Below are 13397 nucleotides of genomic sequence, written 5' to 3'. Positions count from 1 at the left end.
AAAGCTGATTCACCTTCCAGTCCCCCTCTCGCTGCTTCTCACAGCTATTAGTTTATCTTTCTGGGTTATCCAGCTGAAACCAGCCTCTGACCCGAAGAAAATCGGTCTGTATGACATCCAGTGTTTCAGTGTATCCACCCGTCACTGTGACAAATAAACTATTTCTACGCATTTATAAGCGGACGTGCATATCTGGTGGAGCTCAAGAAAAGCAGAGTTGATTCTTAAAACTGGAGGGAGTCACAGCTGGACTATGACTGAGAGCTGAGTGAAGTCCAGCAGGAACAGCCGGAAATCAAACATTTTAACCTTTAAAATCTCAGCGTGGCATTTGTCACATTGCATAAAGAAGAGGCAGGTGAGTTGACTGTTGTGGGGATCATAATGGTTTTGTCTTTTTCAACATAGGTGTGTCAGCAGGTTTTTCCTGAATTTGGATTATTTCTTCCTTAGAAATGATCCTGGTTAGTTCCCTCCTAAAGGATTACGCAGTGGAAAATGAAAAGCTTTGACTAAAATACCAGCTACAGTCAGTGAAGCTAAATGAAACATGTAGCCTACTAGCCTATATAGACTTATGTTCTGTTTTATTGAAATAAATATCGTTGATTATATAGATTTATCCAGCTGAACCTGCCACTCGTCTTGTCTACAAGGTATTCCTCAATAACTATTCATTAACCTGTTTTAATTAAGCACCAACTCAATTAACGCTGCAGCGAATAGGCTCTTCAGTTTCGGAAATGATTGTGAAACAACTAAGCGGAAGCCTTGTATCTCATTGTGGTCACCTTTTACGCGCAGACGGGGACCGGGCTGCTGGATGATGGCGCTGACGGGGCTGCTGCTGCTGGAGTTGGGTCTGTACGCCAGCTGTTTCGTCTGCGGGATCGTTACCGCCGCGTCCATCACCATTGTCCAGGTGACTTTACTTACAAACAAACAAACAAACAAACAAATTAGTCTGAACTATAAGCTTCTATCATCTCCATCCTCTTCCGGGTGGACTCACTTTTTTAGTGCGTGTGTGAAAAAGCAAAAGGCTTCCCCATATGTTTGTGGCACCCTTTGTGTTGAATTATATTGAAATGAGAGTTATAGTGGGCTGTTTAAACTACTTTTTGTGGCTTTTCTACACTTTGGCACATCTAAAATCATTGTTTCATACAGTCGCATATAGATGTTACCACTTATTGATGTTGCGCTTTCACTTTCTTACGATTTCCCGCAAAGACTATCAGTGTTACAGAGTCCACATGTGGATTTCTTTGTCTTTATCTTTGTTTTTTTGGCTATACGTCACAATTTAGTGTATAACACAGTAGCACGTTCCCTCCATCATCCACTATACAGCCTATAGAACCCTTATAGGACCATATAAGGAACATAACAACGCGCAGTGTGGTCACTAGTCGTCTCATTCCTCTTCATTAGCTGCACTCATTATACGCGTTGACATAAAGACACTGTGGAGAATAACATTTATCTTGCGGCTTAAAATCCTTTTTAACATAACTTTCTCCTCTTAACTAATCAGGGGAATGTGTGAACGTGTGAAAATGCGCGCGTGTGGATGTGTGTGCGCGCGCGCGCGCGCGGGTAGCCTAATAACTGAGTCATGTGTTCAGATACTGCTCATGTGACCAGTTGGTCCTCGTGCCTAATTATTCTCCCCGCCTCTTTATGAAAGTCAGATGCTGCAGGTTGTGTGTGTGTGTGTGTGTGTGTGTGTGTGTGTGTGTGTGTGTGCGTGTGTATCAGGTATTCCTCATGTTATGGGGACAAAAACTAAGTCCTCTTAATGTAAATCATTCATTTTAAGGTGAAGACTTGGTTTAAAGTTAAGGTAAGTTTAGGGTAACGTTAAGGTTAGTTTAGCGTTATGTTAAGGTTAGTTTAAGGGTTAGAGTTAGGCATGTGGTAGTTATGGTTAAGGTTAGAATATGTCTCCAGGAAATGAATGTAAGTCAATGAAATGTCCTCTGAAGTGATGGAAACATGACTGTGTGTGTGTGTTTTCTCAGTGAAATCTTCTGTTTTGTGGTTGCAGTGCCAACAATGTTACAACAAGGAAAGTAATTGAAACTACATAACAAAATTGAAACAATACACCGGGAAGCACCTCAGATTACAAATGTCCTTTCTTTTTTTTTGGTAATTTCTCTTTCTGTCTGTCTCTCTCAGGGTAATTTTGGAGGTCTGTGTATGCTGTATGGACTTGTCAGCTACAATGCAACAGCAGGCGCCATCGGAGTGCAGTCATCCAGCTCATCGTCTCTGTGTTACTTTGTGTCGGCCATATCAGTCATGGTGGCAGTGGTGTGTTTCTCACTGTCACTGTACTGGATGTACACGTTCTGCATCGACGGGGAAATCAGAAGGTGATGTCTGTTGAGTTTGTGTTAATCATTAAATAATTGTGTGTGTGTTCTTCAGTCTTATTGGCGGTTATGGCCGACTGCTCTGTTGTCATTTTTATTTTCAATTGTTCCATTGTACAGCTGATATTTGCCATATCACTAAAATTGGCAGCAGCCTTTGTTTACAGCTACTATCAGTGTTTTTATGCGCTGGCTGACAAAGTTTTGAGTCGGAGAACAAAATGTAGCTGCCAACACAGGCCTTTCCTCATCTTATTCTTGAACTTTACTACTGGTCAGCCATGTGGAAGCCAGTTTTATACAGCTTGTAGACAACCTGAATGTAAATATTCAACTGGGATGTATCAGATGTCAACATATGAGGGCTAATTTTTGGATTAAAAGTAAGAAAAGATCCACTTTACTGATCACACGCAGGGAAATTAAAGCTGAAAAAGGCTGATATTTTGTGTTTAGTCTTTATCAATGTTTCCTCTCAAAATAGGGAAGCAATAATGCATAATATGATGGTTTGAAGCTGATACTCGTATCCTGCACAGTATCTTCCCTTCTCATTTCAGCCAACACAGAGATGTGTGATAGGATTTTATTACAAAAACATGCAGGCGCACAAAAAGCTTTCCAGATATACCTGTCTTAAGAGCCACAACCGGCCAAACTCTCAACAATAAAACTGTTTCATACAGTTTGACGTCATTTCCTCGATAGGTCAGAGGTTTAAATAACATGTAATTACTTTTTATATCTTTTTTTTCCCCTCACTTCATAAAAACTCAGCGTGTAACAGTCGTTCTCACGCTCCTTCTGTTTATTCTAACCTCGCTCTCTCTCTCCGCAGGGAGCGCGTGTGGATGAACATGATCGTGGCTGTGTGCGGAGTCTTCCTGTTCTTCCTGCTCATCACGGGGTGCATGCTGAAGATCGGACGCGACTCGCTCTGCACCTCGGTTATACAAACCGTTCCCAACATCACCAGGTGACACAGACGCATCCGCAAGTCATGAAAACCTTCCACAAACAACTCATAAATGAAACTAAAAGTGACATTTAAAACCCAGTCAGCTTTACTTCAGTGTTTTGCTTCTGATTTCATCTTAACTTTGAAGTTGTTGAAAGCAGATGTCACTTATTTTTGCGCCTGTAGTCATGTTACACTGGTTTCATGGCATCTTTTAACATCTCCTTTTCTTCTTTAAAATGTTATCAGCACTACGCAGCCTGCAAACAACTCAAATAACCGCAGAAATCTTTTCATTTTGCAAAGTTTCAACCTAAATAATAATATACTGACATTCAAAACTTAAAAGAGAGGGAAAACGCCAGCATCAGTTCTGCATTTATTATCTGTATTTGCTTGTTTTAAGCTCCACTGACCTTGATGTTATTTATGCAAACTGTCGCTTGTCACGCCTCATCTACTGAGAAATTAGCTGCACACTCAATGACCATTAAACACCATTAGATTAAAGACAAATCCATCACCCACGGAGCACTTACTGTACAACGTGCGAATATGAGTGGATGTGTTGAATATTTTATGATGGTTTTGAAGGGATTTTGGCAGCTGAAATAATATATCTTGTTTGTTAGCTACTGTTAACACCTACAGGACATGAAACTTAATTATCTGTTTTCTTCCAAGTGTCTTACATGCAAATCTATTTCTGTCTCTCAAGATGTGAAGACGCCCAGACTAGAAAGTGGGTCAGTCCACTTAAAGGAGGAAGGTTCTACAACAGTCTACACAAAGCAGAGGTCAGTATAACATTCATTCAGTTTTTTATTGTATTATTTTATGTCTAGAATCACATTGGCCACATGAGCACCCAGGTCTCCCAGGGATCTAGCATTTCTCTTATTCATATATTCATCTCAGACTTAATTAGCAAATAACTAAATGAAGTACACGTATACAGTTGACTACATATCCAGTTTAATAATTAAAAACATTTCCTAACATTCGCAAGAATCAGAGTTTTTAAGAGGAAAGTGAATATTAATTTTTACAAGATGTGTGTGAATGATTTGTACACAGCTGCTATGTAGAGCAACTGATTCATTTGGCGTTACTTTTAACTCTTTAAATAGCTATAAAGAAGCATTAGTGCTGCTATACATCATCATTTAGTCAAGAAATCCTCTTTAAAACAAGGAGCGTACTGTATATGTAGAGGGTGTGTCCATCACTAACTAGATAGATAGATTCACAGATGAAAGGCCCTCGATTCATGTGTTTCATGTGTTGACTACTCGCTGAATTCCTGGCAGACGGCCGTGTGGGTCAACTTCTTTTTCTGGCTCATCATCGGGGTTCTGGTGGTCATTCAGAGGCGTCAGAGTACAGGGTCGAAGCTGATCGCGGGAGTGCTCGGAGACTACGGCGGGCCGGCCGGAGGGCTTTTCGGCGATCCGGGAGTGACGGCTGCAGAGACGGAGCCATTTTTCAACCGTCCTCCAAGACCACAGTGAGGAGGGGTCACAGAGGAAGTTACAAAAACACATAAAGTAGCACAAAATGATTATGTGGGAGTAGATGTGGAAAAAGGGTAAATACACATACACATAGATGTATTGTATTTCTGGTATTCCAGTGCATAATTACACATTTTCTGACAATACCAATCACAGTAATTTGCGATTGACTTTGTTTGTTTTAGGGTGTTACGGCAAATAGATACAATAGAAGCATTTCCCCTCGACGAGGATGGGATTCGAACCCACGCGTGCAGAGCACAATGGATTAGCAGTCCATCGCCTTAACCACTCGGCCACCTCGTCAGGCACAAAGACACCAATAAAAAGCAAAAACTGTGCAGAAGCTGTGTTAGCCTGACAGTTTGACCTCATATTCATAAGATTTTACCTGTTGACATGTTGATTTACCCGTTTCCCACATCTCACTAACCAAAGCCATTCCAAATGTCTGACTACTGAATCACACGGAAGTGTGTATTTGTTCGTTCCCACTGTTTCTGTTTCTGAGTATGTTTACATAACCAACATATTAACATATTAATTGGAGGCATTCGTTTTACATGTCATCATTGTGCTCAGATTTTGTATGTTTGATGTGACTGGCAGATGACGATGTTTCCTATGTGTAAAACACAACTATTTTACAAATTATTAACGTCATTCTTGTAAAATGTCAAAACTAAACGGCTTAAAGTTAAAAAAAACAAAAAAAAACCCTCCTGAAAGGTGGTATTGTGAGTTCTACTCCAGTTTTCTTTCTGTACGTTGTCTTTATTCTTTATTTATGATGCATTTGACATTGAGGCCAAAGTTCACTCATCTTTAAAATGTGATTTAATGTTGAGTAGTTGAGTCTCAACATGTGAACAACACTCCTGCTTGAGGAAACATCTGCTACAGATTGAAACAACAAGAAAAACATTATGTTACATTATATTACAAATCATTGAAATGGATGTTTAATTTTAGGCATGATATACAGTATGTGATCCCACCCTAACATCTAATATCCAGTCCAGGTTCACTCAGACCTGCTGACTAAATGTTGAAACATCTGATCTGTAGTGCTGGTTGAGCATTATGAGTGTATGAACTTCAAATGGGTACATGTCAACATCTCAACCACATGACTGTTTGTTGTGTTGCTACTGAGCACATGGTGTGCTGCCTTTTGAAAACAATAAACCAAAGAGTTTGAACAAAATGACCCAAACTTGTTCATTGCTCATGTCCCTCACAGGTAATGGAGACATGCTAGTAGATATGTTGACCTGTGTCTCCCTCTGCTGGTTGAAGTGAAGACTCTCACTTGTATGAGAGATACAGTTGTACTGTACTGCAAGTGCCTGTTTTATGTGTTAAATGTAGTGTTTTCTCATGTCAGTTCACTGTCGTTTGACTTACATTTACAAAGGTGAAACCTGTATTTTGTGTGACACTTCATAATCTTATTATTGTGGCTGTGAAGTTATGTAATGACTGATTGAGCCAGTGACCTCTACAGACTTTAAGGACACTGGTCCTGAGGGGTTATTTTTTTGAAGCCCAATGTCACGTACAACTAAAACTCCTGGCGGTCTTTATTCTGCATCATATGAACACAAATAAAGTGCCACCAAGTAATAAACAGCAGTAATTTAAGCCAAAACAGCACATTGTGTCCAAAACATGTATGTAGTATACATACCTCTTCCCTTCCATCAGAGGAGTGTTTCTGTTATAGACTCACAAAACTAATAGGATCAAATTTAATTCATTTTGTTTAAAACAGTTAAACCCAACAGACCACTGACTGGCTTTGATTTTCACTATTGAGTCAGACGAATCAGTTTCATCACACCTGTTAAGATATTGGCCTATTTCATCCAGTTAAATCATCCCAAACATTAATCCAGACCTCATCATTACATTATCATTATTATTCAAAATGCACATTATTAAACATACATTTTAAAGTCTATCCTGTATTAAAACACGACAATGTGAATTCCTTACTCGGCCACCAGTAAAATATCAGCATTTGTTAATGTGTATTTGAAGGGGAATGAAGCATGACTGAATTAAATACTAGCAGTTCCCTGACAGATCAAAATAGAAGGAATGAGCTTAATGCTGCCATTACAACACGACTACTCTCTTTCCTGAACTGTCTAATCTCTGTGGATTAAGTGACCTGGCTTGCGCCCTGAGGTAAAAGATAATGTTCACTGGCGAGAGAAAGGAAGGAGTGACGGGACTAGGAAGAAGGAGACGGATGGGGACGGAGAGAAATAAAGCATTTTAGAGAAAAAACTGTAAGTCAGCTTGCAAGAGCCAGTTTAACTACATCTATACCTGAAGTAGAATTGTTACCTGCAGCTACTGTGTGCTTTTTTTACAGGAACTCTGTAAAGGACAACAAAGAGGAAAGAGCACTCTGGAGAAGACTGAAGACTGTTTAAAACTTGCGTCTCAGAAGACGACCAAAAAGCTTGTGATAGATTTGACTCTGGAATCTATGGTAAGACTTTCTCACATCTTGCTTGGCTGGTCATTACTGGGCTACTGATTATAAAAAAAACAACCTGTGTCTGAGAGACAAAAAAAGAAACAGAGTAGAGCTTGAAAAACTGCATCAGATATAGAGATACAGGCGGTAGGATGGGGATAAAAGTGAAACACAGAGAAGAGCAGTGGACACTGTAGACTGAGCTAAGCCATGATAAGCCTCTTTAAGCTACTTCACTCCCCACAGACCAAATGTTCTGTTTTAAACCTGTTGATCTGTGCTGGACGTCTGCTACCAATTCACTTTATCTGTATTTCTGGCAGGAGAGCTCTAGTTTACTGCCAAATCAGGCAGCAATAAAACCATAAAAGAGAGAACACAGTCCTTAAATCTCAAATTGAAATCATAGAAAGCCCTTCAACTGGACAAACATATGTTAGGTAGCTTTATTTTCAAGCATCTGTCTGCTTAAATGTCCTCGAGCCAAATCGTTGTGTCTCATCCGGCTCCATCCACCCCTTCTGTCTCTGTTCAGAACATGTCTCAAGACCAGTTTGAGTCAGTCGCGGTGAGCGTGGAGTCCCTCCTGAGCGACGCCAAGAGGATGCAGATGCAGTGCCGCGAACGCAGCGAGCAGCTCTCCCTGGCCGCCACGCAGCTGAGGGTGGAGTCGGCCGCCCTTAGGGAGCAGTGCGAGGCCACCCAGCTCGACATGGCCCGGATCCGCCGGCAGCTGGAGGAGCTGTTGGACACCAAAGCCGCCTTCGAAGCCCGGGAGAGGCAGGCGCGTAAACTCAGCAAGCAGCTGTGAGGAAATGAGGAGGAAGAGGAGGAGGAGGAGGAGGGATAGTGATGAGAAAGAGGGGGAGCAGCATCCTATGTACCCATGTCATGAACTGTTACGCAGGCTCCCGTTGAGATCCTGAGTGATTGGTACCCATGAGAGAGGAGGAAAGTGAGGGTGAGGAGGAGATAAGATAGAACATTTATTTTAACATTTAGTTGAAAAGGACTTTTTTGAAGTCTTTTTCTGAAGAAAAATGATACACAGAAGCCAGAAAAAACAAAACTGTGTGTGTGTGTGTGTGTGTTGTCAGGGTGTTGAGAGAAGGGAAAAGCAAGCGAGGGAATAAAAACACGGAAGAGAAAAGCACTTTATCAATATTTACAGCTCTTTCTTGTTCCTCTTGCTGCTATGTGAAACAGATACACATGTGAATAAGCACATGAATTTGATTCCTCTCCTCTCTCTCACTTTTTATGTCAAATAAACATGTTCCAAATAAACTCTTGTCTCCTTATGTCTCTTGCAATTCCCAAGCATATATTTCACCCCTTCATTAGCTTTATTTCCTCACTTGTACTCTCACTTTATGTAAAGTAGGTTTGTAATTGTTCCTGTGAGGATAGTGTGTAAAAGAGTGATAAAACCATGGTTGTATTACAAGAATATAATAATTAATATAAGGATATAAGGTGCTCCTTGAGGGGGGAAAAGTCATTTTGAGGAGAAAAAAATATGTCTTGGTTCATGTGTAGAGTGTGGACAAAAAAAATCCAACTCCAGGTACCAAAATGGATTAAAACAAATAAAAATCCTTTAAGAATGTGGACTAATATGTTATAAAAATACACCAGCGCCTTTGAGATCACAAGAGGAAAACAGCTTGTCTTATTTTGTGATTTCAACTGAAATACAATCATCTCCAGACTTTTGTTAGCTGTCATACTCAAACAGTGCTGTAACAAAGGAGGGCTCCCACACCAGGTCTCAAAGTCAAAGATTCAAATTTATAGTATTGTTCTATTGTGACAACAGATTTATGTTCTCATCAAAAACAGACAACATATCACATGATTCACATGTGTTTCCTGTGTATTTTCTGAGTGTACAGAAATATATTAAGTACCACAAAGCTTATAATCTGATACAGGTACAGATCAGTGGTGAATACTAGAAAGACTGAACACTAAAAACATTCACAGATCTAAAAAAGTATTAATGCATGTATCAAATACATGACTTACACACTATTATCTATATGCACAACATTCAACATATAGTCTACAAAGCTGACATGTCAACACTTATTATTCTAGTTACTTTAAGCTTATTACTAAATATACGACTCAGCTTAAAAACCAACGGAAGAAATTGTCACAACAAGCAGCCAGACCTCCTGCACTAATCACACAACATCAACAGGTGATTAAAAACTGGATCAATTCCAAATGAATAAATGAGTCCAGACAGTAACTCACTGTAACTTCAACAAGCAAACTACCCACAGCACATTATATCATCTCTGCTGCATTCTTGTTAAGGAGATAAATTCACACAACATCCACAGAGACATTTAACCATCAGAGATGAAATTAGCGACCAAAGAGACAGAGAGAGAGAAGCTGTATCTGACTCACGTTATCTGATGTCTTCTTCTTTCTTTCATGGAGATGAAGTATTCATGTCATTTGTGGATGTTAGTCATCTTGTTTGTTAGTTTACAGAACGTTATGGCTGCTGCTTAACCAGTCTGATATCATTAGCAACAATGACGAACAAGCTAACTCTCCTGGTTGTTTCTCCGGTTGCTTCTCTCTCCAGCCTCCCCGGCGTCCAGATCTATTGTCCCGTTAGCTTAACAACAGTCCTTAACAGTCCTCCATGGATGTGTAAAGAGTCCTTCAGGCTGCTACAACAAGCTAACTGTAGCGTTGGCTAACGCAAGGAGCTATCTACTGCTCGTTATCTACTGCTGCTACTCTGCCTACAGTGGAGAGAATTGAAGATGAAATCTGGAAACTATCATTGGAACAACGCGATGTCAATATTGCATTCTGGTTGTTGATTGGTTAGAGAGGACAGCCTCCCTTGGAGCGTCATTTTACGTGTCTTGGCCAATCATAGATTAGCATGAAAAAAAAAGAAGTACATTAAACTGATGTAGGAGATCCCGCCCTGCGGAGGACAGCAGGAGCCCGTCACAGGAGGAGTCCTGTGAGCCAAAGCACAGAGTCACAGTTTATATTGTTTTTCACTGAACATTTATATTATAATGACAGTAAACCACCAAGACAATCTGTAAGTTACATTTTGATGCCAAACAAGGAACATTTCATAATACAGTGAGTGCATCCAAAACTTGCTTTGTATATTATCTTGAAAATTACTCAATTAGAAGATCCCTGAACAGTATTTTTTTTTATTTTATAATAACTATTTAGTTTTTAAACCTTTAGGTAGCTGAAGTGACTGTGAGAGACCTGTGGCAGAAAGATGAAGCAAACTCCAAGAAAACAGTGCAGTACACTTTCATTTTATTTTAATTTCTCTGTGGATTTCCTTTTCAATGTGTGTGTGGTTTAAGCTCTACAAAGAGAGAACAACAATTACTAACATTAAATCAAATTTCAATAGAAATTGTGTGCAATAAAGGTAAAGCAAATGTTTAAGGAGGAAATTCACTTACAGGATGCACACAACACGGCTGAGGTCAAAAAGACAGAACAGAGGGAGGAAGGCAGTATATATATCACCTCTCATCAAGGTGAAGTGATCACACTCGAGGGTGGGCGGTTCCTTTCCTGGCAGGAGTACTTGTGTCCTCCTTGCTTCAGGTGCGATCATGTGACTCCTGGATGGGGACTTCTTGACAATAACAGTATAAAAACTTTTCCACTTAAATGTAAAACAGCTACAGTTGAAAGTTCCTGTATTGTCTTTTTTCACTCTCAGTCATGACTGATGATAATTTATTGTCTCGCATTTATTGATCTGTTGATTTGGTTTAAAGAAAATGTGTGCGTCTGGTCATCAGAAGATGCTCTAAGGTGAATATTTTGTCTTCTTTCAATCCTCAGATGCTGGTCGTGCTGCCACCTGAGTAAAGAAACATCGTCCGGCTCACACAGTGAAGAAGCCGTACCAGTGTGAGCATTGTGGGGAGAGTTTCAGCTGAGCTCAGCACCCGAGGACACACCTGCTAAGAAACCCTTTCACTGTAACCAATGTGGCAAGAGTTTCACCACAGTATCCTACTTTAAAGTGTCTTAGTGCATCTACACGGGGAGAAACCCTACCACTGCAGCCAGAGCAAGAAGAGCGTCGACCAGCTGTCTCGCCTGCAGACACACAGGAAGGAAACCAAACCAATGCAACGTGTGTGACAAAAGCTTTCTAGGAACCGTACCTGTGTGAGTTCTGCTGGAAGAGCTTCAGTGAGAACATGCGTCTCGGGATGCACCGGAGAATTCACACAGGAGAGAAACCATGCGACTGTGAACAATGTGGGAGATGGTCCAGCCAGTCAGGGATGCTCTGAATGAGCAAAACCAAACTGCTGCCACATGTTCCTGAAGAGTTTCAGTTGTTAAGGAGCTGTAAAGAGACACACATGTTCAGAGCACAGAAAGTCAGTGTGTGAACTGTGGTGGTGATTTACAGCCAACAACTCTTCACCTTTGTTTTCTTGTCCAAATAAGTTTGTAAAGTAAATCTGACTGCTGATGTTTCTTGCCCTGTTGGACTTCTTTCCATCGATGTGGCTGCTTGTGAGAACAATGTTATCATAACTGACAAAAAGACGGACAAACCTATGAAAATATGATCCAAGTTGTACTAGACAGGAATGAATTGATAATAAACATTTAAAATGAAATCACAATTTTTTTGTTTGTTTACATATGTTCTTTCACAGTTAGTTCCCTTCCTGCTTTTACATTCAGTTTCTGTATTCTTATTATTTTAATTCAAATATGGTTCTCTTTAAAGAGGAGCTCAGATCAACTTGACCATACACACACACTCACACACACACACACGGCAAGCTGTATTTCTGTTGATTTTATGTCTTTGCAATAATAAAATAGTGACTTGATTGATGTGACAGCACAGGAATGACTAACAGGTAGTATTTATGACCTGTAACCAAATGACTGTTTTATGCTTGTTTAATCGCCTAATAAGAGACAGAACATATGTCATGAGAACAAACAGTAAACAGTTACTGTATTAAAAGTCAGTGCAGATGATCAGAGAGAGCAGCAGAGGACAGAATAGAGGTTTAACAATGTTAAGACTCAGCAGAGTAACCAGGCTGTCTGTACCAGATTTTGGCAGTTGTTTGCCAACTGAAGTAAAAGAAAGAAAGAAGAAAAAGAAGAAATTCAGCAGTTTGTCTAATATGTGTTTAGTGTGTGAAGATTGTTAGAAAAATGACCTGAAAACACTAGTGTGGACGCACGCTGTTATCACATGTGAACACCATTCTTGTAGTGTAGATGTAGTCATAATGTGCCTCTTTAAACATCCGGTGCAACTGATGTGCAGGTTGATTAGAAACAGTAGGTGTGTTTTAAATACACTGAAATTAGAACCTGAGACCAAAACTGATCAATAGTGTGCTCATATATTTCACATTATTAGTCACATTATCTGTATATTGATAAGATATCAGTTTTCTGTCATATCGTTGCTTACAAAGATAACTGGTATTGAGCCATATTTCAACACGTTATGGTGGCTAGAATGACATGCAAGCTAATTATACCAACACTGTTTATGTCCACTGCAGTGTCTCCCTCTGCTGGGAGGGAAATATTCCTCACATAGGAGGACTTATTATCCATTTATTATAAAAAGGTAGCAAAAGAAGTGATTTCTCTTTTAGGCCTTGTTTCTTTTTTAAATACTAAATGAGCAGTTTGGTAAGACTCAAATGGGACAGTCCCATCATTCTCATCATATTCGGTAAATATCACAGTAATATTTCTATGTGCAGTTTTACAGTAATAATTAATTACAGCATATTTTAAATCATGATGCAGAACACTTTTCTGTTAATAAAAACTATCTCGTTTACCTGTAAGTTTCTGAATCACCTTGCTACTTATATTACCAACAATATCACAGCTGTTCATTAATCATTAAAGAAAACTTTGATATTGTGAGCTTGAACAATAAGCTGATTCATGGCCATGAAGTACAAGTAGCAGACATGAAGTAAAATAGAAACTATTTTAATATTTTAAATAGAAACGCTCAGACAAAAACC

The 13397-nt window shown here is 39.7% G+C and overlaps 1 protein-coding gene, 1 long non-coding RNA gene and 1 other non-coding gene across 5 annotated transcripts; 2 read left to right on the top strand and 1 right to left on the bottom strand.

The window, feature by feature from the left end:
* Positions 1-279: 279 nt before the first annotated feature.
* tmem179ba (transmembrane protein 179Ba) lies at positions 280-8150 on the top strand. Of its 3 annotated transcripts, XM_042401400.1 has the most exons (7): positions 280-358; positions 805-922; positions 2185-2381; positions 3220-3357; positions 4058-4136; positions 4650-4846; positions 5039-8150. In XM_042401400.1, exons 2-7 carry the CDS (start codon positions 824-826, stop codon positions 5139-5141), a joined length of 813 nt encoding a protein of 270 aa, XP_042257334.1. In that variant the 5' UTR covers positions 280-358; positions 805-823; the 3' UTR covers positions 5142-8150. The 3 variants fall into 3 exon arrangements, 2 of the variants coding, with proteins under 2 accessions (XP_042257334.1, XP_042257333.1); XR_006093519.1 differs by lacking the exon at positions 280-358 and having other exon boundaries at positions 798-922; positions 4650-4927; positions 5039-5112; XM_042401399.1 differs by lacking the exon at positions 280-358 and having other exon boundaries at positions 798-922.
* trnas-gcu lies at positions 5078-5159 on the bottom strand. The gene has a single exon. It is a non-coding gene; the product is annotated as a tRNA-Ser (tRNA).
* A 2202-nt stretch (positions 8151-10352) lies between the features above and the next one.
* On the top strand, positions 10353-10892 carry LOC121889441. Its single transcript, XR_006093520.1, has 3 exons — positions 10353-10470; positions 10585-10644; positions 10817-10892. It is a non-coding gene; the product is annotated as an uncharacterized LOC121889441 (long non-coding RNA).
* The last annotated feature ends 2505 nt before the right edge of the window (positions 10893-13397 follow it).

This window comes from Thunnus maccoyii, chromosome 22 (assembly GCF_910596095.1).
Source record: "Thunnus maccoyii chromosome 22, fThuMac1.1, whole genome shotgun sequence".
Taxonomy (NCBI): Eukaryota; Metazoa; Chordata; class Actinopteri; order Scombriformes; family Scombridae; genus Thunnus; species Thunnus maccoyii.
Note: the sequence above shows the minus strand (reverse complement) of the source record. Positions and strands in the feature narration are given on the sequence as shown.